Source organism: Eutrema salsugineum, unplaced genomic scaffold (genome assembly GCF_000478725.1).
Source record: "Eutrema salsugineum unplaced genomic scaffold, Eutsalg1_0 scaffold_13, whole genome shotgun sequence".
Classification (NCBI taxonomy): domain Eukaryota; kingdom Viridiplantae; phylum Streptophyta; class Magnoliopsida; order Brassicales; family Brassicaceae; genus Eutrema; species Eutrema salsugineum.
In genome coordinates, this window is record NW_006256885.1 from 7,434,274 (window position 1) to 7,458,436 (window position 24,163).

The window sequence follows — 24,163 nt, forward strand, 5'->3', positions numbered from 1 at the left end:
TTAAACCACTGAAAGAGACATCCGTGATGAAGCTCATACCGCTGAAGCTAGTGGAAAAATTCGGTAATTATGCACAAAATGTGTTGGCACATGGAGCCTTAGTCATCTTTGGAGAGTAGTCTCAATTTGGCCATAAAAAGATCTATAAAAGGCTTGAAATTCTTGTTTTTTTGCAGGGTTTTGTGCTAGTTTTGTGCATATAAAGTCTTTTTACAAATTCAACAAAATTCTTAAAGATTTGACAAATCTCATAACTTTTAAAATCAGTCAAAGTCTTTATAAATTCAGTTCTCAATAACCCCTAGACCCCTAAACAATCCATAAAATATTTTTAATATGATAGACTTTGAAAATTTAAATGATATAGATAGTATTTTGAAAATCATGATTTATCCTCAGTAACACTAGATTTTAAGAATCATAGAATCATTAAAATACAAATTTTTTGAATAACAATATATTTTATTAGATTATAAAAATTATCAAACCAATAACAAATTGTTATAACACGTAAATGAATAACAATACAATAAAAATTCATAAACTAATAATTATAAAATCTTAAACTCTACGTTTTTTTTTATAAATTATCCTCTTAGTAAGCCCTTCTTAGTTGAGTTGTGTAGTAGTTCATCTTCTTTTTCCCAAGCACAAGTACGCAAGCTGCTTAAGTATATTAGTATATCAAGAAAGGCCAAAGCTTTCATTTTCCTGTGAAGTAAATCCCCAGAGAGAGATTACAGATCTTCTTTTCAAGAGTAAATTCTTTTGTGGGAAATTTCTTTAGTTACAGATAAGGTTTACATAAATAAACATACTATTCGTTCAAAAAAAAAAACATACACTACCAGATGATATGTAAGTTTTTATTGTTTCTAGAAATGCAGACACAACCACAAATTGCCTACCAAGATTAAACATAAAAAGCATATACAAAATTCCATCATAAGAGTTAAAATAGGCGGTGATCCAAGCCAAACATCTCCATAGAGATAACCGCTGCTAGGCCGACGTGAAATCGGATCACGGGGCTGAAGCTTCAACAGTAGTCGCACTCCTCCATGTATCTGCCTTGTCAGCCAAGTTTTCTGCCTAGAGTGTAAACTTGACAGACTATATACATATTTGGCATTCTACAGGAATTTATACACACACACATACAAGTAGAAATATGTTAACACAGACGAGATTTTACGGGGTTTAGAATCTCTGCGAAAAGGATAAGATACAACAGACAGATTTGAATGATAGTGAACAATCCAGACAAAGCTATCAACGATCCTGAGATTTTTCACAAATATTTCACCATTTATGGACAAGTACAAGGAGTTGTTTAAGGTGACGTCTCTTTCATCATTCACAGGCGATTCTGGTCTCAAAACTGCTCAGGCAAATCGCAAACGCTTGAAACGCAGAAATCGGATATCCATAATCCATGGTGAACATGTCCTTCCCGACTTTCCCAAACTGTAGTATAATCCTCTCAGATGGCTGCTCTGTTTCACAATCCCTGACCGCCACAAGCTGAAAGTTCTTAACCGAAGCCACTGTGACTCGTCCATGGAAATTTAAGCACCAGCAACGTAGCTGCTCGTGCCATCTTGGAGTCTTATTGCTCAGGACCAATGGTGGGTCTCTCAAGTTGTTGTTGCCTGAGTCGCTGCAAGATGCACTGTTGCTGCGTATCGGTTTCGAGTGAGACCTAAAGAAGGCTGATGATCGAGTGGAAAAGGAGCTTATAGGTGTTGAAGCTGCTCCTCGGGGCTCCAAGACACTCATTGGTACTGTATCCATTATGCAACGCATTCTTCTTGGTCCCCTGTTATTTATATCATCAAGAGTTTTTGTAAAGACCACAATGATCAAACGACTTACACAGCTTTCATTTTCGAATGTGAAGATAATAATTTACCGGGAGCCTAAGACGTTTAACTCGTATGAAATGTGAGCAACGGGGTAACTTCCCTGAGGAACTCTAGGTGAAACTTTCATGAGATTAGAAGAGCGGCTCTTCAGCATCTTCGCTGCTCTGGTCTGTGGCATCAGATTACCGTCGAAGACCGTGAATTTCGTTCCAAGGAAGTTTGATCTTGCGATAACAAAAACACAGAGTTTAGAGGTAAAGTTGCAAACATTCTGCTAAAACTCAAAACTCCACATCTGTCAAAATGTATCAGTTTCATAATTCAAAGCTCATAAACCCGAGACTATCGATCAACTCATGAAGCTAAGACTCTTCTTGTGATCTCTCAGACAAGCTCATACCTTACTCTGCCGAGATATGCGTTGCTTCTCCTTGACATGTCGTCTGAGCGCATCGAGATGATGTAATCAGTGCAAGTTGCGCGCTTCAGCTTACAAGCAGCAAGAAGAAACTTCCCATTATCCGTCAAAGCTGCCAGAAATATTAATAAAAAAGGGATTTTTACAAACATTTCAGATTACAGTCGGAAACAAATCATCTTTTCTCGCAAATCAGATTTCAAACAGGTAAGCGAAGAGAGATGGCTTACAGTTGGTTAACCCCAGATAGAGATGATACGATTGCGTATTTCGGTTACGCTTTATGAAGCATTGAACCAGAGAATCCCTTGGGCCAGGCTGCATAAAATGCATTCAAAAGCACCAATCTTTTCAGCTTCGTTTTTGTTGTTAAGAAAAACATCAATTGAATAACAAAACCAATCTAAGGACTCAAACATCTCGCTCGCAGTGTTCAACATCGTTCCTCTATAGCAACCAATAAAGTGTCTATCAATCATCAAAAGGACTAGAAAAGCTTTGAGTTTCAGCATAAGAACACATTAAAAACATGAGATCATGTGGATCAATCCTAGACACAACGAGCATCACGGTTCATCAGCCACTCTGCTTTTAGCACAAAACGCAAACGCAAACGCTGCGGAATTTCATTATGTTATGGGATAAGGTTTACACTTTACACACAATCAACAGACCCAGTTGCCTATGTTTTCAATGCTTCAATTAAAAAGGGTAACTTTTTCTTTCTACAAATAGATAAAGAAACTAACTTTAAAGTTTTTGATTCCATCAAATAAACTCAAAATAGACATTGACATTTACAGAGAAACACACCTGCTTGAGAGAGATTGGGAAAGTCAATTTAGAGGAGAGTTCAGGAACAGCTACGATCTCCTTCATGAGCAGCCGCCAGGCACGGCAGACGCCGGCGCAAGCCACCACGTTTCGCCGAGACGGCCAATCGCCGCCGTCCGCCGACTCAACCTTAATCAGGATTTCTCTAAGTAGCTCCTCCGGGAGCTCCGACCATCGGAAAGGCTCCGAAGCAGGAGCGATGGAGGCTGCGTCGTGGACCACACGGTGCGGCCTGGACCGCATTTCCTGGATCAGACTTCGGATCGTCATGCGATTCCGGTGAGATCTAAAGGGTTCAAGAGATAATTGATCATGGGAACATAATCTGAGTTTGAGGAATTTTACGGGAGAATCATTTTCGGGAAAGTTGAGGTGAAGAAGTTAGGAAGAGGTGGTGGTGTTGTTGTTGTTGAGAGACGCGAAGAAGATTCGGACAATAATGGAAGCCTCTTTTTTTCTTTTCTAAACGCTTTACCGCTTCTTATCTGATTTTGTAATTTTCATTTTTATTATTTTGAGTGATTTTTTGGGGAAGACGATACTGTGAAATTGTGAATGAGACTATGATTCCATACGAATGATATACCGGGCTGGAACCAAATAAAAAAAATGATAACCGGACGAATTTGGTATGTTTAAACATTTCTCTATTTTATATCAGTTGTCTATTTTTCTCTCCGAATGTATTTTTCCACCAAAATAGCTCACTAAAACGTTGTATTCTGATTTTGTGACATCAATTTTCGCTGAAAAAAAAAATAATCTGTTGTCTAGTTTTATTACCGATCGAGTACTATTTTAATTTGTCAACTATTTAGAACTATATAAACTAGATAAATGTATAAATTTATGCTAAAAAAAAACTAGATGAATCATGAAATCCTCTTTTGTTTATTTTTCTCAAATTCCACAGACTATGTCACGAATTTAGCCAATATTGTTATTATTATTGGACGTATGAAATACTAGGATTCTACTGTCGTTTTATCTATACATGTCCCAACAAAGAGATGCTTTTGGCCGAGCATTATGTGGAAGCAAATTACTGTGTATTACACCATCATCATTCGTTACTTATTTTCGATTCCTTTTATTTCTCCTGCCCTCATACGAAAACAAAACCCTACAAAATAACTAAGAATCCAAGTAGCTAATAAATGTATCTATGATGTAATTTTGGGATGTTAATATGTTATATATACATGTGTGGCGTCTTAAAAGAAAAAAAAAACATAAAATTTAGATAGGAGGCACAAATGTATAGAACATGAGTCATGAATTGAAGTTGCCAGACGAGCACGTTTGGGCCACTGCTATGATTTTGCAATGTTTCAGTTTCCATTGGGTCGGTCCAGTAACAACATTTGATCAACCAACCAGCTAAGCATCCGATTCATCTTTAAAATAACTGTATCAACTTTTTATATCATGTATATACAAATATATTAATGTAAAATTACATGAAAACATGATTCATATGTAGCCGGGAGTTGTATCTTAATGGTTTGGTTTAGTGTTGTTGGCATTGCTATAACCTCGGTCTAAACTCGATAGTAGACGTGTTCTAATTAATTAAAAAAAAAAAACAATTTAGAGATATTATGTAAGATATAGTAAAAGAATTTCTTAGAAATGTCAAAGCAGCTGACCTTTATTGCAAAACGTTTGGAGAATACAATAGTTTATTTAAATGTTAGGAGTGGAGTAAACAAACAACTACTAGTCTTTGGACATGCATCGTGGGAGGTATGAATAAAGCTTTTCTTTGCCAGTTATCATGTTTCATTTTTATAAGAAACTAATTATATAGTAAGACTAGTATTATGGTCCTGTCCGTCGTCTTTTTTTAAAAAGCATTTACAATTTGTTAAAAAGTCCATATGATACATTGATATTTAATGATTTATTGTAGATTTAGTCTTCTACGGAAGTGTTCCATATTAAAAATCTTGTTAACGTTTTATCTCCTTTCGAAAACAATTGTCATGTAGATATATACTTTTATCACCCACAATATTGTAACTTAAACGTTTAGCCTTGACGTAATTAAACTTTTCTTCCTCGAGGCATGAACGTATACTACCTATTTTTAGGGGTCTTCAAGATAAATTTTGATTTATTATGTCATAATTGTCCATCCAATCAAGTTATCAAGAGTATAGGATATCGAAATTTTACTCTTACTACGAGTTACGTCTTTCTAGCAAAAAAAAAAGGGATTTTCCCAAAAAAAAGAACGAAACAATTATGAGATGAAACAAATTGAAAAAGTTACGGAGATGAAAAAAATTACATGCTCAAAATTAAATCGTGACATATAATGATGAAAATGACCCCAAAATGGGAACACCAGTATTGGCTTTTGCTCTCTTTGTAAGTACAAAAACAAAGAGAAAAGAAAGAAAAAAAAACACTTGGGCAACTAGTACTATCTAAATTATTCAAATAACAAAAGCTATTTCCTTGTAATGATGACTAGTTCTTTTTTACATCCAAGATCCAAATTTTGGCACAAAGACTAAGTAATACATAAATAAAAAGACGATGAATTAGCAATTATATTTACGAGGAAAATCCTAACATTTTTTGTTTTTTTTTTTGTATGTAGGAAATTAATCAATAAACCTGACGTAACATAAACAATTTTTGGAGTTATTGGTGAAATAGGTCATCATCCTAAATTCCTGATATATCTGAATGTAATAAGTTTTATTAAATTTTGAAAAAACATAAAACAATCTATGGTGCCAAAAAGAAGAAAAACACTAAATTTCACTTTGTTCCTAAAAAGAGAATAATCCTATGATTATTTTCACTTGGTCATATATTAAAGATGCCAATATACTATATGGGTCATAAGAAAGGGTAAGCGTGTTCCCCTCTGTTGTTTTTGATATATATCTTTACACGACAACATCATAAGTGAAACCAATGAGCTAGTTCCATCTTTTCAAAAATAATCACAACCGTCCATATGGAATACTTTTCTTGAGATGGATATATCAACGGTAGAGATTAGCAGATGTGAGATTTTGAAGGCGTTGACATTCTGTCTCTCGACTTGGCTTCCTGACAATCTATAAATATATAGATACGCCATCTTTGGTGGTCTCTCGTCTTCGTCTTCGTCTCTTTGCTGTCCTTTAACTAACTCTGTAACATCTCCTCTCTCTCTCTCTCTCTCTCTCTCTCTCTCTCTCTCTCTCTCTCTCTCTCTCTCTAGGACCACATTTGATCCTTGAATATAACTTTGGCAGGTATGTGTTTGATGCTTAATCGAGTTTTCATTTTTTTTTTTTTCTTTTCATTTTTGTGGATACTTTTTGAGATTTTTTAACTGTTCATGGAAGTGTGAAATCCAAGCTTCCGGTGAGGACGAAAATGATGCAATTTCAAATTTGATTCGAAAGATTAGTCATAATATCTTGTTTTGTGATTTAGTTTCTAAATCTATAATTTTCCAAGGTTTTAAGATTCTTGGGATCATACTTTGTGAAAGAAATAAATGCTGATTTCTATTTTTCCTGGAGGCTAAAGAGGGAGAGAATAGATAGCCTTTTTAGATACTTCAATCAGAGTTTTCTTTTTCCACAAATCACGGTTTGTTTTTAGGGAAATATACTAGGAAAATGGCTTTGGGATTAAACACAATGCTGGAAAAATCAGAGACTCTGTTGGGATCAGATCATGCATCAGTCGTCTCCATGAACTTGTTCGTCGCTCTGCTTTGCGCTTGCATCGTGCTCGGTCACTTACTCGGGAAGACTCGGTGGATGAACGAGTCAATCACCGCTCTTATCATTGTCAGCTTTTTCTTTTCTTGTTTCCCACAAAAATCTTGAAAACAATACAAATTTTTTTATTAAGAAAAAAATGCTAAAATTCGATCTTGTAATTTTTACAGGGCTCATGTACTGGCATTGTGATCTTGCTTATAAGTGGAGGAAAGAGCTCGAGGATTCTGGTGTTTAGCGAAGATCTCTTCTTCATTTATCTTCTTCCACCTATTATATTCAACGCTGGGTTAGTTTTTGACATTTCATGCATCAAAACCGGCTATATCACTTCAATTGGGAAACAACTCGGTTAGTGAAGTCAGCTTTGAGCAACACTATTTTTTGTTCTCTTACAGGTTTCAGGTTAAGAAGAAGCATTTTTTCCGCAACTTCATGACCATTATGTTATTTGGTGCTATTGGTACCCTCATTTCATTTGTTATCATCTCATTAGGTAAAAATCTCAATCATCAGCTTCCCTCATTTCAAAAATCAGTCTCATACATTTTGACGATATTTTCTCCTTCTTGTCCTTTTCTAGGTGCTATACACTTTCTCGAGAAAATGAATATCGGAGATCTCACCATTTCAGATTATCTAGGTACCCCTAAAAAAGAATGCTTGCTCTGCTTTGTTGTTAATTTTAGGGTCACACCGTTTAATATGTTTTGATTTGCAGCCATTGGAGCAATATTCTCTGCTACAGACTCTGTTTGCACCTTGCAGGTAAAGCAACGTTCAAAAATGTTGTTCTACTACATTTTGCTAGTCCATAATTAAATAACTTCCTCTTTGTTTACATCTAGGTGCTTAAACAAGAAGAGACACCTCTCTTGTACAGTTTAGTATTTGGAGAAGGTGTAGTGAACGATGCAACATCGGTCGTGCTCTTCAACGCGATACAAAGATTCGACCTCACACACATCAATTCCGCTATTGCTTTGGAGTTTGCTGGGAACTTTTTTTATCTCTTCATCTTAAGCACAGCACTTGGTGTTGCAGTGAGCTTCTCTCTCTGCTCTCTCTCTCAAATTCCTTTTGAAGGAATTCGGAAAAATGTTTTACTCAATTTTCTTTCAGGCTGGATTGCTCAGTGCTTTCGTTATCAAGAAGCTCTATTTCGAAAGGTATTCACATTCATATGTATGTATATTTATGTGCGATAAACAAAATGCGATATACTGCGCAATTTATACTTTTTTTTTGTTAGGTGTTTATGTAATCTCTTTTTTGGTAAAAATCAGTCACGCTACTAATCGTGAAGTTGCACTTATGATGTTACTGGCTTACTTATCATATATGTTGGCAGAGGTAAAATAAAACAAAACACGAAATATTTTGTTACAGTTTTTACCTAGACACAAAAAAAGAAAAGAAAATCAAAACATGAAACATTTTTCCCTCAATTTGCAGCTATTCCATTTAAGCTCTATCTTGACTGTCTTCTTCTGTGGGATTGTAATGTCTCACTACACATGGCACAATGTTACAGATAAATCAAAGATCACTACAAGGTAAGTCTACTAGTACTTCTTCTCCCAATAATGCCTATATGCCTTAAATTAATTAATCCTGACTGACTAAAAATGTAAACTTTTTGCTTGGTGTACGTAGACACACTTTTGCAGCGTTATCATTTCTCGCTGAGATCTTTATCTTTCTTTACGTTGGAATGGACGCTCTCGATATAGAAAAATGGGACGTTGTACGCAACAGGTGCATAGAGATTACATTGACAATTTTGTTTGTTTCATTTTTTTCATGAACTTGTTATTAACAAATATTGGACAGTCCTGGCCAGTCGATAGGAGTGAGTTCGATACTCCTTGGGCTTATTCTTCTGGGTCGCGCAGCTTTCGTGTTCCCTCTTTCGTTCTTGTCGAATTTGACAAAGTCTTCAACGGATGAGAGAATCGATTGGAAGAAACAGGTAACCATTTGGTGGGCTGGTCTGATGCGTGGGGCAGTGTCAATGGCTCTTGCTTATAATCAGGTCTGATCCGTGAGCTACAAGAAACCAAGATAAAACCGATTTCTACGATGTAAATCAATGTGATTTTAACAACTTTTTTTCACTAACCTCTCCTTTGTTACATCATAACAGTTCACGACTTCAGGACACACGAAGCTTCTTGGAAACGCTATCATGATCACCAGCACCATCAGTGTTGTTCTTTTCAGTACTGTGGTACGTTTAAAACGTTTTAGTCCAAACCGGGTTTGCGTCCTCATTTATACAGATTTCGGCTAGAGATGGAATCCGGTTTAGCTCCACACATACTGGAAAACCAATTCTACAACTGAAACATCGAGAATATAAACCGATCCGGTTTCTTTTTTCTTCTTTTCTAAATCCAAACAAACCAAAACCGCATAAGAACTAAATTCCTCTAAAAAGCAAATTCCAACCGAAATCATATCACACCAAAACCGAATATATTATTCTTTTGCACAAATTGAAAATTTCGAACGAAAACGGATTGGATACATTGCGGTTAGCGAGTAAACCCGGTTTAAAGAAAAGAATATATATATCCAAATTCTCCCATCTTAATTTTTTTCTGATTTTAAAAAAAAAACAAATTGTTTGCAGGTGTTTGGATTGCTAACCAAACCGTTAGTGAAACACTTGCAGCCTCCATCAAAAAGGTTAACGACACCGATATCTTCTTTCCACGAGCCGTTAATTAGCAGCCAAGGCCAATCAGAATACAACATTGATGATCATCCGATCAGCTTAGGAATGTTCTGGAATACACCATCCCGAGCCATTCATCATTATTGGAGGACATTCGATGATGCAGTTATGCGTCGCATATTTGGCGGCCGAGGCGTTTCGGAAAGAGTTCCCGGTTCACCAATTGACACTAGTGTTCGTCTGTGGATTGAAGACGTAGATAACAAGGAAATACACATTGAGCCTTAATTAGTGACATAGGTAAAAAGATCTTTGACTTGTTACTCACGTTTTTGGCGACAACATATGGACCGGCTCTCTCCTTTTTTTGCATTTAGGTTTGCTATATGGGAGCATTTTTTTTTGCTTCATGTGGTTTTTTGTTCGGTTTGATCTTGGTGTTTGTGGTGTGATCTTTTAGAGCCGGTCCCATTTTTTGTGGTTTGAGTTTTGAGTTGTAAATTTGTGGTTCTTCATGTAAATAAGGACTCATGTAGGCGTGACTTACGACATTGATTTGAGATATACAAAGAAAAAAATTCAATGAAATATTTATCAATGTAGGTATTACTTTGCAATGTTTAGACCACCGATATGTATATCATGGGATAATATATAGTACATCATGGGGCGGCTTCATTTTTTTATTCAAGTTTTGGTATATTGGTTTCTGCTATATGAAATCATGTTTCCGGTTGATTTTGGTTTGTGGTGTGGTTTATTAGAGCCAGTCCCATTTTTATATGCTTTGGAGTTTAGGTTTTTGTTTTTTGGATTGTAATATCGTAATTCTCCATGTAAATCGGGATTGATATAAGTGTTGCTTGTGAGTGAGAATGATAAATACGGGTTTTGAAATTTATCTTGCTTTATATGTTTCTTGCTAATTTCATATTGTGTTCCCACTAAGGACAGAGTGAGTGGATCCCAACTTTATAAAGACATGTACATTTTGTCACGCATAAAACCCTAAACACATGATGTTAAAATAAAGAGGAAATGTCATTTATATTCCTAAACACATGATGTATACATAAGAAGACCCCTTTGCTTTTGCCTGTGAGGTAGCATATGCAGCAATTCACATGCGCCTCTAACCTTCTGGCATTTCTTACAAATTTCGCTCTATATTTAATTAAAGATGCTAATTCACAAAATATATAATAAATTTGCTTGCTTTCAAAGTCATATACGTTTTTGTTTATCTGGATTATTAGTATAGTTAGAAATTGATATTGTACCAGGCTACTAGACCAATATATGGCAAAATTGTTAGCTCCCTAGCTCATGACTCGAGTGTTATTAAATAGTAAACTGTAAAGTTTGAATACGAAAAAGAACAATACATAAATTGTAAAGTATATGACACTTTAATTTGTAACGTGGTTTCAACTTTTTCAAAAGACCCTTTAGCAAAAAATAAAAAAAGAAACAATAAACAAGTGCAGAAACGACCAAATCAATGAAACATAGAAACTCCTATGTCAATCACGCAAGAAATTAGGTCTTTAATCCGGAGTTCTTAAGTTTATGCATATAATGTGTGGTTCTGACGTAACCGATTGAAGCCTAAATCAGTAACAAGCGATTTACAATACGAAGAAACGGAAAAAGGTAAAAATGTTTATTCGAGTTATAAAATGATATTTAATTTGTTTTTGGGACAATTATAGCCCTGAGTACGTGGGTATATAACATAAAGTAACTACAAAGCTGAAACGGCAAGAAGCCGGAGGGAGAAACAAGAGACGGCGACGAATACGACGGAGAAGAGAACTCCGGGAGCTTGAGAAGACGGAGTAGCAAGTGAAGAAGCCGGCGGAGAAGCGGAGGGAGCAAAGGCAGGGTCAGGATCAGCTAAAACGTTGTCGTTTCCGTCATCGGGAAGGCTTGAATTAGAAGAAGGTATGGTTTGAGTGGAGGAGACGGCCGGTGAAGGGAGGAGAGGAGCGATTTCCGGCGAGATCTGTTGTTCATCAAAGGGAGAGATTGTTGGAGAAGATGGGATTGTATTTGTTGTCGGCAAAGAAAGAGAAAGTGATGAGGAGAGAAAGATGAAGGTCATGAGTGTTACAATGCATAAAGATGAAGCCATTTTTGTTGTTGTTGTTACTGTAATGATGAACAAATCAAAGCTAGCTTTATTTTTTTGGGACGTTGTCTCACTCTCTCTCTCTTTCTCTCTACTGATCAAAGTGCAGTTTGTGTTGTAATGATACTGTCTCTCTATAAAGAAACTTTTAGCTTTAATAGTAAACAACTAACATTTGATTGAAATGAAATTCTCTTACCTTTTTCTAAAGTATGAGTATTGTATTATTAAAAGGATGTTCGGTGGAAAAGAACTTTCTTTTGTTGACAATGTTGAAGAGCGTAGATCGAGATTTCACTTTTATGGTAGAAACTGAGTATATATTACAGATGATTATACATGCTGTATTCAGTTTCGAATAGATGTTTCACAGAATTTTGAAATCCAAATGTAATACACTAGTTTCTTGAGATTATGGCTTTATTTGATACTAACTTCTTAATTTTTTTTCTGTATCTAAGTTCCTAGAAGACAGTGGTGAATCACGTAACAAAAACCTAAGCAGAACTAATCCAAATGAAAAATCGTACTTGTACGATACGAATGTTTAAGTTTGTTTGTTGAACGTTCTAAGAATTTATAGGCCCATGGAACCCAGCGCACTACCGTAAATGCAAAGCATGCTGAGCCCAACAATGATAAATGATGGTACTGTAGTGTTGTGTACTTTATCAGTTAGTTTAGATAGAGACCCAAGAACTTGCCAAACCTCTGCCTGTTTGTTTGACTAATTTTGCAATTATCACTCTATTTCATAACATTTCCAACATTTTTTTCCTCTTCTTATTCGAAAACTTCTGTTTACAGATTTCGAATTTTCTCTTGAAGATTTATGTCACAACATATATAATTATTATGAAAGAAATATATTTTGTCAAATGGGTTGTAAGGAAAGAAAAATATTTTGTAATTGCAAAATAGAAAAAATGAAATAAAATATGTTTTTTCCGCCTAATGTCTGTCCAAAGCCACCTACCATTTTTGGTTTAGAAGTGTATAAATATGAAAATAATAACAACAAAAGTTTTTAGTGTGTGAAAAAAGCCTTTAAGGTCCGTTGTTTGTTTGACGGCTCAATGGCTTCTTCTTCAACTAATTCTCGTCTTACCTACTCTCCTCATGTATTCTCCAATCCACGACTATCACCAACCCCCGTCGCCAACCTCAGTTTTCCGGCCGCCGATTTTCCTCATCGCTTCAAATCGAATTTCTTCTCCGCTGAATTATCTTCCCTTCAAACCAGGACTGTACCGGTTCCGGTAGTATTTTCCGATCGACGGTGCCGTCGAAGCATGGAACCAAGCAATGTCTATGTTAGTGATTATTTCATTGGTTTGATTTTTAATGGGTTTTCTGTTCCGGTGATCTTTTGAAGAGTGTTAGATAGCGATGATGGATTTGCAGATTTATCTCTTTGTTCTGAACTTTTGGATGAAGAGTTTGATGTTTAATTTTTTTTTTTTAGTTCTCAGTAGTAGTTGGATTTGAATCCACAGCTAAAAAAATACGAAGCTAAATGATTGTGGTATTTAATCCTGTTTTGTGACCTTAGGTGGCTTCAAATTCCATGGAAGTGGAGATCGGAAGTCAAGAAATTTTGAAGAATCAGAGCTTGATCTGTGCTCCAGTGATTGCGGATTCTATAGACAAGATGGTGACTGAAACGTGCAAAGCCCAGGAAGTAGGTGCAGATTTGGTGGAAATTCGATTAGATTTTCTCAAGGATTTCAACCCTCTTGAGGATCTAAAAACCATTATACAAAAATCTCCTCTTCCCACTCTATTCACCTACAGGTTTGTGTGTGTATTTTCAAGCTTGAGACTTTTTTTTTAGCCCGCTTGTGTCGAGCTTTTGAAGTTTTGAAGTAACGATTAGCTCTCTCAAGTTATTCTTGTGCTGAAGTATTAGTAATGTTATTGTTTGTATGATGAATGTTCTCTAGACCAAAATGGGAAGGTGGTCAGTATGAAGGTGATGAAAATAAGCGGCTGGATGTGCTACGTTTGGTCATGGAATTGGGAGCGGATTACATTGATGTTGAACTTCAGGTTACCATCATAAAAACTTTGGTATTCAGAAGGTGTTTTGATGCTAATTTAGTTTTTTCTCCTACTTCGTATTTGTATGTTCAAGGTTGCAAGTGAGTTCATCAAATCGATTAAGGGGAAGAAGCCTGAAAATTTTAGAGTAATTGTTTCATCGCACAACTATCAGAATACCCCCTCTGTTGAGGATCTCAGTGACCTTGCTGTAAGAATACAACAGGCTGGAGCCGACATTGTGAAAATTGCTACTACTGCTGTGGACATCACAGATGTTGCTCGCATGTTCCATATAACCTCAAATGCTCAAGTAAGTGCCTTACGTGCCCAGCATTAAAGTCAAACTCACAACTTTGCTGACTTATGAAAATGATGAATTTTTCTCACTCAAATTGCAGGTTCCCACAATTGGACTTGTTATGGGCGAAAGAGGTCTTATTTCTCGGATTCTTTGTTCGAAATTTGGTGGATATTTGACATTTGGCATAATAGAATCTGGAAAAGCTTCAGCGCCTGGTCAACCAACGATCAAGGATCTGTTGGATCTTTACAACTTTAGAAGTATTGGTCCTGACACTAAGGTGTATGGAATTATTGGCAAGCCAGTCAGTCATAGCAAATCACCTATTGTTCACAATCAAGCTTTCAAATCTGTTGATTATAATGGAGTATATGTCCACTTGTTAGTCGATGATCTTCCAAGCTTTCTCCAAGCATACTCATCCTCTGATTTCGCTGGATTCAGGTAAGCTATCATGGTGACAAATAAGCTTATCTCCAGAGTATAAAATTCCAAAGTAGTGAACAGAATCATCCACATTTCACTTTTACGTTTAGTTTCATTGGCAATAAGGGAATTTTTGGGTGAATGATGTAAATCTGTTTTACCTCCAGCTGTACAATGCCTCACAAAGAAGCTGCAGTGCAATGTTGTGATGAGGTTGATCCATTGGCAAAGGTTTGATTTGCTAATAAACACCAGATAATTTTGATTGTAATTCCAATCACTATCAGATGGACTAAATTGACCCTGAACGCTCGTTGTTATATTATACAGTCTATAGGAGCTGTGAACACTATACTGAGGAGAAAAAGCGACGGAAAGTTGTTGGGTTACAACACAGATTGTATCGGTTCCATTTCTGCTATTGAGGATGGCCTAAGAAGTAAGTTCCATGTTTAAGGCTTTCATCGGTTGTTTCTCCTTGTAGAGAAGTTTCAGTTTTAGTCATGGAGCCTTTTCCATTGCTTTTTTCTCAGGCTCAGGTAATCCAAGCAGTGCACCTTCTTCTCCTTCGCCATTAGCCGGTAAAACAGTGGTGGTTATTGGTGCTGGTGGAGCAGGCAAGGCACTTGCTTATGGTGCAAAAGAAAAAGGGGCCAAAGTTGTAATTGCTAATCGAACTTACGGTAAAACTCATATCCTAAATTGGCAACTTTTCGCTTTATGAGCACCTTTAATATTCCATTGACACTACTCTTCATCTCTCCATCCTTTTTTTTTGTTGTTGCTGTCCTGTTGGTGGTAGTAACTGATGATATGATTTTTTTTTTGGGTTGGTTCCTGATGTTGTGTTTCTAAAGAACGAGCACTAGAACTCGCGGAAGCAATCGGAGGCAAGGCGTTATCTCTCACAGATTTAGATAACTTTCACCCAGAAGATGGCATGGTTTTGGCCAACTCCACGTCAATGGGTATGCATCCAAATGTTGACGAGACTCCCATTTCCAAGGTAACACCGTTTCCTTTTGGTTCCTAAGTAGCTCTTTACTTCTCTTTTGTTTTCTTGGTTATGTAAAGAACAAAAACCGGTCTTCTCGCCTGCAAATCTGTCTTGAAAATCTATTAATCTATTACACACAAATTAGTAACCTAGCTTGTTTTTGTTCCCCAAGGATGCGTTGAAGCACTACGCACTGGTCTTTGATGCGGTCTATACTCCTAGAAACACCCGACTGTTACAAGAAGCAGAAGAATGTGGAGCCATAACTGTCTCGGGCTCAGAGATGTTTGTGAGACAGGCTTACGAGCAGTTTGAAATTTTCACCGGTTTGCCCGGTAAGTGACTCATACCGAACAAGAAGGGACCCCTTTCCATTTAAACCTTAAAAAAAACAAGCTGACTTTACCACTCACCTCGGCTAAATATAATATGTTTCCATTGTTGTGCAGCTCCAAAGGAACTCTACTGGCAAATCATGTCCAAGTACTGAGACCTCCGCTTGTGTGTATGTGTATGCCTATCTTCCTCTTCTTCCATGGAAACTCAATTCAACTAAAACTTTTGAAATGCCTGCCATTTGTATTTTCTGAGAGTGCCCTTTTCGACCCCATAGCTGTTTTCTCTTTGTGTAATATAAACGATAAAGCTTGTTGAGTTGATTGTTTATCAAATCTTTTTCCCAAACTGTAAACGAAATTGCTTCCTCCGTAAATTATTTGCAAAACAGAATAGCATATTTGTAAACTTAAATCAAAATTATGTAAAGATCGAGGTAACTCGACTAATTCAACTCAAATTTGAAGATTATGATTTTCGCCTGACTCAAATTGACAAATGTTTTTTTTTTTTTTTAAGATAAAAAACTTAAAACATTCACTATTAAGAACTATTAACTGTTGTGACCATTCCCCAAATTTATATTTTCCAATGCACGATTTGGTTCCCGCCAAAAACAAATTGGCAAATGAGGATTTTCCCACGCGAAAATGGGAAAAAAGATTAAAATCTCACAAAGAAGTTTTATTTTCCGCCAGATCTTATTTCTCTCCGACGTCTCGTCTCCTCAGCGAAAAAGTAAGCTTCCTTTTTTTTTTGGTTGTTAATGATTTTATGTTGTTTCGATTATTGATTCGGAATCTCTTCTTCTTCTGATCATTCATTCATACTTTTTTGAATCTGAATCTTTATCTCAACGTAGCTTTTATTGCTCTCTTCTTATACTTTACTTCCGAAGTATAGTTTTCCAGATTTTGATTTCTTTGTCTTTGGCTTCAATTTTTTTTTCTCCCTTTAAATACCCTCTTGAATCGCCGCAATTTGATAAATCGTTTAAGAATTCTGACTGTAATTTCAAAGTCTTAATACTAATTAAAATCGAAGGGTTGATATGCAATTTATTCAGAATATGCACATCTTTCAAATGACCCCAAAGTTAATCAATTTGCTAGATTAAGCCAAAAGCAACACTCAAAAAAATATTAGTTAGATGGCGTTTAGTTTTTCATCAACTTAGCCGAAGTCCTTCCTCTCCACCGTCCCGGCTGCTTCCCTCCGGTGAGCTTTTTTAAAAATTTCTCTCACTTTTTCAACTAAGCTACCTTCCAATTCATTGTTCGTCGGATCGTATATAGATTTTTAATCGGGAGAATTCTACTCTGTTTCGTTCGCTCCACGACTCGACATGTCTCAATTGTTCGAATTTCTTTTCTCCGTATGACTACGTTAACTGTTTTGTTGGGTTTCTTCACAATTGGGTTTATTCTCCTTTGCTTTTATCACATTTGACTGTAAGGTGTATTTGTAGAGAACGTCCACACATGTCTTAGGGTTTTTGATTTCTCTCAATTTGGAAATTTTGTTTGGTTCTCAATCTTCGCATGAACACTTTTTCTCTGATTACGTTCTTTTTAGGGTCCATAAGTTATACCCTTGAGAAAATACCTAAATTCATATCTAATTAGCAGTTTAGAGTTTGTATCATTTGACTGATAGAAGCGTTACATATATCTGTGGCAGGATCCAAGCAGAGGTGGAAATTGGACAAAGCTGATTATATATATTCCTTTTCTTGTTTTGGGTGTTCTATGATATTTGTGGTGGTGAATTGATGATGAATATCAACAGAGACGAGGCTCTTAGAGCCAAAGATATGGCGGAGGATTTGATGAAAAAGACGGATTTCACTAATGCTCGGAAGCTTGCACTGAGGGCTCACAAATTGGAACCTAGCTTGGAGAACATATCACGCATGATCATGGTGTGTGATGTGCACTGCGCTGCAACTGAGAAGTTGTTTGGGAATGAGATGGATTGGTATGGCATACTCCAGGTTGAGCTGAATGCTAATGATATTACCATCAAGAAACAGTACAAAAGGCTGGCGCTTCTTCTCCATCCAGATAAAAACAAGCTTCCCGGTGCTGAATCTGCATTCAAGTTGATCGGTGAAGCTCAGAGGATACTTTTGGATAAAGATAAGAGGGCGCAACATGACATTCAACGCAAAACATGTAGAAAGCCTGCAACAGCATCATATAAACCCCAACAGGTGCCGAATTATCACACACAGCAGGCAAGCGATATTATGAGGAATGTCTTCAATTTCCAGAGTGCAAAAAGCTCATGTCATACTACATCTTCTTTCCCACAACAGAACAAGTTTCCAGGCCAAAAGGCTTGTAATGAAACGGAGAAGCGTCCAGGTAATCATGCCACTGTTTCCTCTAGAAATGCGCCGGGTTCTACTGCAGAAAACAATAATGGAAAGAGGAAGAGAAACAATATGGTTGCATCTAGTGAAAGCTCTGACAGTGAGAGTGACAGCGAGTCAGATGATGTTGTAAATGATGATACCATGGGAGCACAAGATTTGGGGTCCAATGGAGGAGAGCAGCGTCGGAGGTCGGTCCGTAGCAAGCGGCAGGTTTCCTATGATGAGAATTTGAGCGACGACGACGACGATGTAGACTTAGTCAACGAAAATGGTAAAGGGTCCGGGAAAAATATAGATGCTGAAAGGGAAGAAGAGAAAGAAGACGAAAAGCAAACACATGAGGATCATCACTCTACTGAAACCTTGCCGAATGGCAAAAACCCGAAAGAGAAAATAAAAGAAGACCAGGTGGAAAGCTCTGGTGGTGACAGTGACCCGGAGGAAGAGTTAAGTTCAGGGAGTGCAGCAAAACCAAATATAATCCAGTGTGTTGATGCTGATTTCAATGACTTCGATAAGGAGAGGGAAAAAAGCCGTTTTCAAGTTGGCCAGATCTGGGCTTTATATGAAGAAGAGGGAATGCCTAGATTTTATGCTCTCATAAAAAAGGTTAAAACTCCAGACTTCTTGCTTAAGTACGTATGGTTAGAGGCAGACGAAGATGAAGAGGATGAAACACGAAGTTTGCCTGTCTCTGTTGGTAACTTCGAACTTGGGGAAGAGGAGGAGACAAATGCGTGTGCCATTTTCTCTCATTTGGTCTACGAGAAAACAAGACGCAATGGCCGTCGCTTTAAGGTATTCCCGAGGAAAGGAGAAACGTGGGCACTTTACAAGAACTGGAATAAGAACTCGTCCTCTGAACCAGATTCTCCTCGTGAGTATGAGTTTGTTGAGATCCTGTCTGACAGTGCAGAGCAAACCGCTATATCAGTCGCGTCCTTGTCTAAAGTGAAAGGCTTTACTTGTGTTTTCCGTCCAATGCCAAAGGATGGATCGGACGCTTTTGAAATTCCACCTCATGAGTTCCGTAGATTCTCACATAGAGTTCCGTCCGTCAAACTCAAGGGAACAGAAGGGAGAGGTGTATCAGAAGGTTGGTATGAGCTTGATCCAGCTGCTTTACCATTCCCTTACTCTCAAAACATATCAGGAGAAGAAACAACTCAAGACCAAGACCATCAATCTCCACCTTCAGGATCTGCCTGTTGATATTATCACCAATTATCGGAAGGAGCCGGTTTATTTTGATCGGGCGTACAGGTTTTACTGACAAAGAGAAACCAGAGCTCCCCAGAGTCCTTTTGTTGAGCTCGATACCTGTGTGTCATAATTCTGGTGGGAGATTGTTTTCATTATTCATCTAGCCCTTACGTTTTCTCTTTGTTTGTTTACTCAGACATGTAGCTTAATTAAGATATGCTTTAAACTCAATTGTTGCTATAGAAAGAAACTGTGTAATCAAGTTGGTGAAAACTCTTTTGGCGCAGAGTATATTTGTGTTATCCATTTTACACTTGTAAAAATAGCATATCAGTTTTTCAACTTCTGGCTTGAAGCAAGGTCCACAAGGAAGACGATGAATGGGGAGATGTTATGAAATATTATCCACTTAATTAAATGATACACTCTCATTTTGAAGTGCGCGGGCATTTAGTCTAGTGGTATGATTCTCGCGTAGGGTGCGAGAGGTCCCGAGTTCAATTAGCGGAATGCCTCTTTTTATCCTTTTTTTTTTCTTTCAATATGTTGGCGACGTGATGTTTTATTGAAGTCAACATGAACACCTACCGTTTATACCTTCAAAAAACGACAAAAAGACGAAAATAGCATAGCGTTGTAGATCATACTCCCCTTTTCATTTAAGAAGTGCATTGTACATGAAAAACTTTTTTTCATTTGATACACGAAATTCCCTTTTAAAAACTATCATCGTCCCCAAAAATGAAAGACTGTAGGGGCACAAAAAAAGGAACGTGAGTAACATTTTTGAAGAAGGCTAGATATATTTACACATTACATGTCACTGCTGGATCAGATAAACAACTTCTTCTTCTTCTTCTTCTTGCATGATACAAACTCAACGAAGAAAAGAGAAATCAAAGAAAAAGATAATCTCATACTGGACTCGAGTTCTCTGCAACCCGTACACGCCAAGCGAAATAATGAAGATACAACGAGTTTAGGCACACGGCTATCCCAAAACCAAGAATCCCTGCAAAAAGTACAGCATAGATCGCCGGTAGTCTAACCTGAAACACAGAGATTGAGAAAATGTTTTGATTTCCACTTGTATCAGTAATGATTTTACGGATAAATCGATTTAAGTGAGAGTCTTGCTTACCGTAGCATACAATAGATGAACCAGCATCCCCACAAGCGCAAACTCAAGTGCTGCGTATGTCCATATGTATTCTCTGATAGCTGCAGAGTCAGATTGTAATCACAAAGTTTTAAAATTTTTGTTGGCAAACAAAGGAAAGAGCGAGACTTTAGAGGTCTCTGAGGCAGGATGGTTGCGTTTACCGAGGACAATGGCAAAAACGGATGCTAAGAGGCCCAACGTCAATGAAAATGGCGCTGCTATGTAGATAGCTTGCGTGTTCAAGTCCCTTATCTACATACAAAAGAGACATTTTAACAACTTTGCCAATATATTTTTTTCTTTGTAACAAAGCATCAACCAAAACAAATACTTTCTATCCGTGGCTTACCAGTAATTGCTCGAGGAAGAAGAAGTAACAGACTGTGCTGATTAGAACTAGCACCACAAACTCTTGCCAAGCACTGCACCAAACCATTCAATTCTCAGTTGTGTTATTTTGATGAATGGTGAAAAAAAAGAAGAAGAATGTTGAGGTTACCTAGCGGTTGGTGACTGCATATTATGTTGACTGCGATCACGCCTGTTGTTTGGTTGATTAGTTGTAGGCACACGAAGCAATGTAACTGGTAAGTTCTGGACTTCTTGTCTACAGACGTCACAGGTTCTTGTCCCCTTCGTACTAAACCACTTAATGGCACACGCTTCATGAACAAGTCTGAGATCACCTTTGCAGCTACACTCCATTTTCAGAGTATTGCCTTCTTCGCACACGTCCAGGCAGATCCTGCACACTGCTTCTTCTTCTGGAATTTCTTCATCAGTTTCTTCTGTAGGAACGGGAGAGATTTGATCTGCCAAAGATGGAAGAATCAGCAAACACAATAAAAAAAAAGGAAACAATGATCATACTTTACACCAAAAACACTGCACATGAATCAATCTATTCCTTATATTATTATGCAAATCTCAAGTTTTTTCACAAGTCTGTATCTTTTGATTCAATTGAAATACAAAACCTGCCGATCTATAAAAAAGGCTCCACTCAAGAATTTCAGCATAAAGTGACTGCCTAAACTCAACAGTAAGATGATAAACTTAGGAAAATATTTGATGTTCACATCTGTTAGAAACATATACCTGCGCTTATTTCAGACGAAACACGAGCTTTCTGGTTGTCAAAAGAAATAGATCGCACAATCACTTTGTTTCTTCCAGGCATGGACAAGGACCTTGGAACTGGTGGATAAATATTATCTTTCTGCAACAAAGTAAAATCTTTATTTTTCTCTTTCTTTTCAGGTATATTTTGGGAAAGAAAATAATGTCCTTTGGTAAATTTAACTTTTTTACACATTATAATCTTAAGGTAGCAAATAACTCACATTGGGCGGTTCACCAGGCAGACCAACTGAAACCTGTGCAGATACCACAGGAGACAATTTTGCGGCATGTCTAGATGGAAGCGACAAGCATCTTTTCCAATAAGGGGAAGTATCTGAACCTGCAGTATCGGGCTTTTTCGTTGTTTCCATGAGACCAGGAGATAGTAGGGAGCTTCTCTCGCTTTCAGGATGAGCTACAACTTTCTTTTTCAAGCTTAAATTCCGCAAGATTCCTCTTGGTGACGATGTACTGCCACTTTTGAATGAACTTGTGGACTTCAATGAACTCTTTGGGTTACGGCCACCAACAAATGGAACTGGTCTTGTGGGTATTTGTATTGAAAGATCCAAGTGGGTTCCGCTCGGTTGAGAGCTCGGCACATCTTCAGTAGATTTTTCTTTTACCTGATGATCACCCTATAAGCAATACGTGTCAAAGTTCAGGCCTTCCGCATGCACAATAAATACTAACAAAAAATCCGAAATTTGATTACAGCATTTTCTCATTTAAAGAGAAATCCAGCATTTTCAATTCGAATTAGTGACATTGTTAGACCTTCAGATCTCTATATCGTTGACACTTGAATAAGTAGAAGAAACATAAGCTTGCTTTCGTCATTTGACTCGTTCAAAAAATACTAACTTTGCAATGGTTACACACATGCAAAACTAGACCTGAGGGTCAGAATAAACAATCTTTCCCCATATCCAAACTTTGAGGAAACACTCTAATATGTTAACAACGAGGGGAAAAGGAAGCTTTGTAGTTACTGAAGCTATTCCCAATTATAAATGCAAGATCGAAACAATAGATCTGTACTTCTCATTTCAATTTTTTTTCCACAGAAAAGCTGAAAACTTCTTCTATATAAAACAATCCCAAGTGGCTCCAGTTTTTTAAAATTTTCTTTATAATAGAAACATAAATAAATCAAAAGGAGATTCTATGGCTACTAAGTCAATCAGATAGATTAAATCGATATTCAGACGAACAGAGGAAGAGAAAAGATCTCAATTATAATGTCAAGCCATATAAACCCTACAACTTTAGAGGAAATGTTGTGGATAGTCCAACCGGAGCAATCATTAAGACACAACACAATTAACAACAAATAAAACCCAGATTCGTTTTCTAACGACTCTTGAATTTACCCACGTGAAATTAAGAGATTAGAGACAAGCTATGAGGAAAAAGCTTTCAGATTTACCTTAGAATCTACAAACCCAGAATAATAATTCGTCTTAGGTTCTACAAGAAGAGACAAAGATAGGATTTTTTTCTCTTTTTTTGAAAATATGTACCTGAGAAGAAGAATGAGGCGGAAGAGGAGAAGAAGATGAAGGTGAAGAATCCCCCACGATTATAGCAATTTCCGGTTGTTGAGCTGCCAAATCTTGCATCATGATCGAACCAAAATTAAACCGATAATAAAAAAAAATTATATCAATACAAAATCGAAGCTGCTCGACAAATATCCTGTAAGAGAGAGATAGAGAGAAGATAAAACAATCTCTATTAGTCTATTTGATGAAATAATTGTAGTTTTTTATATTCATTGAATCCAAGACTGACATTATACGAAAAGGCTCGTACTTTATTTTGTTCACTTATATAAATACGTAGTTGCCACTGACACTCCCCTTATATAATTACTGTTCTTTAATTTCCCAAAAAAGATGTTACTAAAAAAAGAATACAAAATTCTCATAATCCAATTTAATACTTGAATATCGACAGAGAAAAACGAATCATATTCTTGTCGTTGATTTCGACGAAGATGACGAGGAAAATTCAACGTTACGAGTTTCGAACCTCATGTTCATGTCGATTCCGTCGCTTTCAAGGGAAAATCATTCTCCTTCGTTCTTACGCATTGAAGATTTTTCTAACTATATATGTGAATTTGGAAATTCAAGTATTCCATTTTAATTAAAGTTTTACCAAAATAAATTAGGTTTGAAAGTAAGAAGAAAAAGCTACTTTTGCATCTACTTATTCTAGTATAAATTTTTCCAAATCACAAATCACGATGATTTTAAAATTGCGTCTTTAAGTCCTCACCAGAATGTATTGTATAAACTACTCTAATCTCCCACGTAATATACCACATGCTACAATTATACACCTAAAAGAAAATCTTATACTAATATAGTTTGGTGGGTTGTTTTGTTTGTATGGTCATCGAAACAGTCAATTTACCGTTTGACCAATTTACTTGTCTGGCCTACTCCTATCTTTATCACAATCAAATACCAAACACAAAAAGGAGAGTAGAGAGACTGGTCAAATCGTCATACGCTTAAAACATCATT

The 24,163-nt window shown here is 36.9% G+C and overlaps 6 protein-coding genes across 7 annotated transcripts; 3 read left to right on the top strand and 3 right to left on the bottom strand.

Annotated features, from left to right (window-relative positions):
- Positions 1–1,109: 1,109 nt before the first annotated feature.
- LOC18023200 (tubby-like F-box protein 9) lies at positions 1,110–3,593 on the bottom strand. Its single transcript, XM_006407891.2, has 5 exons — positions 3,097–3,593; positions 2,514–2,601; positions 2,266–2,395; positions 1,913–2,089; positions 1,110–1,819 (listed from the first exon to the last, which is right to left on the bottom strand). Exons 1-5 carry the CDS (start codon positions 3,385–3,387, stop codon positions 1,354–1,356), a joined length of 1,152 nt encoding a protein of 383 aa, XP_006407954.1. The 5' UTR covers positions 3,388–3,593; the 3' UTR covers positions 1,110–1,353.
- Positions 3,594–6,746: 3,153 nt separating this feature from the next.
- Positions 6,747–9,925, top strand: LOC18023201 (sodium/hydrogen exchanger 3). The gene is made up of 13 exons (XM_024159611.1): positions 6,747–6,920; positions 7,022–7,140; positions 7,250–7,347; positions 7,435–7,494; positions 7,573–7,619; positions 7,700–7,894; positions 7,974–8,020; positions 8,138–8,204; positions 8,307–8,407; positions 8,508–8,609; positions 8,685–8,886; positions 8,998–9,081; positions 9,487–9,925. The coding sequence occupies exons 1-13, from the start codon at positions 6,747–6,749 to the stop codon at positions 9,817–9,819; spliced, it is 1,629 nt and encodes a 542-aa protein (XP_024015379.1). The 3' UTR covers positions 9,820–9,925.
- A 1,186-nt stretch (positions 9,926–11,111) lies between these two features.
- Positions 11,112–11,744, bottom strand: LOC18023202 (classical arabinogalactan protein 27). The gene has a single exon (XM_006407893.2). It carries the CDS (start codon positions 11,663–11,665, stop codon positions 11,276–11,278), a length of 390 nt encoding a protein of 129 aa, XP_006407956.1. The 5' UTR covers positions 11,666–11,744; the 3' UTR covers positions 11,112–11,275.
- A 962-nt stretch (positions 11,745–12,706) lies between these two features.
- Positions 12,707–16,231, top strand: LOC18023203 (bifunctional 3-dehydroquinate dehydratase/shikimate dehydrogenase, chloroplastic). The gene is made up of 11 exons (XM_006407894.2): positions 12,707–12,975; positions 13,215–13,456; positions 13,606–13,711; positions 13,797–14,015; positions 14,104–14,450; positions 14,600–14,663; positions 14,763–14,871; positions 14,966–15,115; positions 15,290–15,438; positions 15,602–15,764; positions 15,879–16,231. Exons 1-11 carry the CDS (start codon positions 12,739–12,741, stop codon positions 15,917–15,919), a joined length of 1,827 nt encoding a protein of 608 aa, XP_006407957.1. The 5' UTR covers positions 12,707–12,738; the 3' UTR covers positions 15,920–16,231.
- A 658-nt stretch (positions 16,232–16,889) lies between these two features.
- LOC18023204 lies at positions 16,890–19,576 on the top strand. The gene is made up of 2 exons (XM_006407895.2): positions 16,890–16,983; positions 17,446–19,576. Exon 2 carries the CDS (start codon positions 17,537–17,539, stop codon positions 19,352–19,354), a length of 1,818 nt encoding a protein of 605 aa, XP_006407958.2. The 5' UTR covers positions 16,890–16,983; positions 17,446–17,536; the 3' UTR covers positions 19,355–19,576.
- A 416-nt stretch (positions 19,577–19,992) lies between these two features.
- Positions 19,993–23,493, bottom strand: LOC18023205. Of its 2 annotated transcripts, XM_024159951.1 has the most exons (9): positions 23,424–23,493; positions 23,153–23,244; positions 21,851–22,267; positions 21,606–21,726; positions 21,007–21,319; positions 20,857–20,929; positions 20,669–20,759; positions 20,487–20,566; positions 19,993–20,394 (listed from the first exon to the last, which is right to left on the bottom strand). In XM_024159951.1, the coding sequence occupies exons 3-9, from the start codon at positions 21,998–22,000 to the stop codon at positions 20,260–20,262; spliced, it is 963 nt and encodes a 320-aa protein (XP_024015719.1). In that variant the 5' UTR covers positions 22,001–22,267; positions 23,153–23,244; positions 23,424–23,493; the 3' UTR covers positions 19,993–20,259. The 2 variants fall into 2 exon arrangements, with proteins under 2 accessions (XP_024015719.1, XP_006407960.1); XM_006407897.2 differs by having other exon boundaries at positions 23,153–23,486.
- Between the last annotated feature and the right edge of the window lie 670 nt (positions 23,494–24,163).

Bases quoted from the DNA above. Each gene is read 5' to 3' on its own strand.
- LOC18023200 (XM_006407891.2), bottom strand. From the start codon at position 3,387: ATGACGATCCGAAGTCTGATCCAGGAAATGCGGTCCAGGCCGCACCGT. The intron at 2,602-3,096 runs GTGTGTTTCTCT...CATTTTATGCAG, and splicing joins TCCCAATCTCTCTCAAGCAG to CCTGGCCCAAGGGATTCTCT. The intron at 1,820-1,912 runs GTAAATTATTAT...TATAAATAACAG, and splicing joins TTAAACGTCTTAGGCTCCCG to GGGACCAAGAAGAATGCGTT.
- LOC18023201 (XM_024159611.1), top strand. From the start codon at position 6,747: ATGGCTTTGGGATTAAACACAATGCTGGAAAAATCAGAGACTCTGTTG. The intron at 7,895-7,973 runs GTGAGCTTCTCT...ATTTTCTTTCAG, and splicing joins GCACAGCACTTGGTGTTGCA to GCTGGATTGCTCAGTGCTTT. The intron at 8,021-8,137 runs GTATTCACATTC...GGTAAAAATCAG, and splicing joins AAGAAGCTCTATTTCGAAAG to TCACGCTACTAATCGTGAAG.
- LOC18023202 (XM_006407893.2), bottom strand. From the start codon at position 11,665: ATGGCTTCATCTTTATGCATTGTAACACTCATGACCTTCATCTTTCTC.
- LOC18023203 (XM_006407894.2), top strand. From the start codon at position 12,739: ATGGCTTCTTCTTCAACTAATTCTCGTCTTACCTACTCTCCTCATGTA. The intron at 14,451-14,599 runs GTAAGCTATCAT...TTTTACCTCCAG, and splicing joins TCTGATTTCGCTGGATTCAG to CTGTACAATGCCTCACAAAG. The intron at 15,765-15,878 runs GTAAGTGACTCA...ATTGTTGTGCAG, and splicing joins AATTTTCACCGGTTTGCCCG to CTCCAAAGGAACTCTACTGG.
- LOC18023204 (XM_006407895.2), top strand. From the start codon at position 17,537: ATGATGAATATCAACAGAGACGAGGCTCTTAGAGCCAAAGATATGGCG.
- LOC18023205 (XM_006407897.2), bottom strand. From the start codon at position 23,254: ATGATGCAAGATTTGGCAGCTCAACAACCGGAAATTGCTATAATCGTG. The intron at 22,268-23,152 runs GTACATATTTTC...TATTGCTTATAG, and splicing joins CGCCTCATTCTTCTTCTCAG to GGTGATCATCAGGTAAAAGA. The intron at 21,320-21,605 runs GTATATGTTTCT...CATCTTTGGCAG, and splicing joins TTCGTCTGAAATAAGCGCAG to ATCAAATCTCTCCCGTTCCT.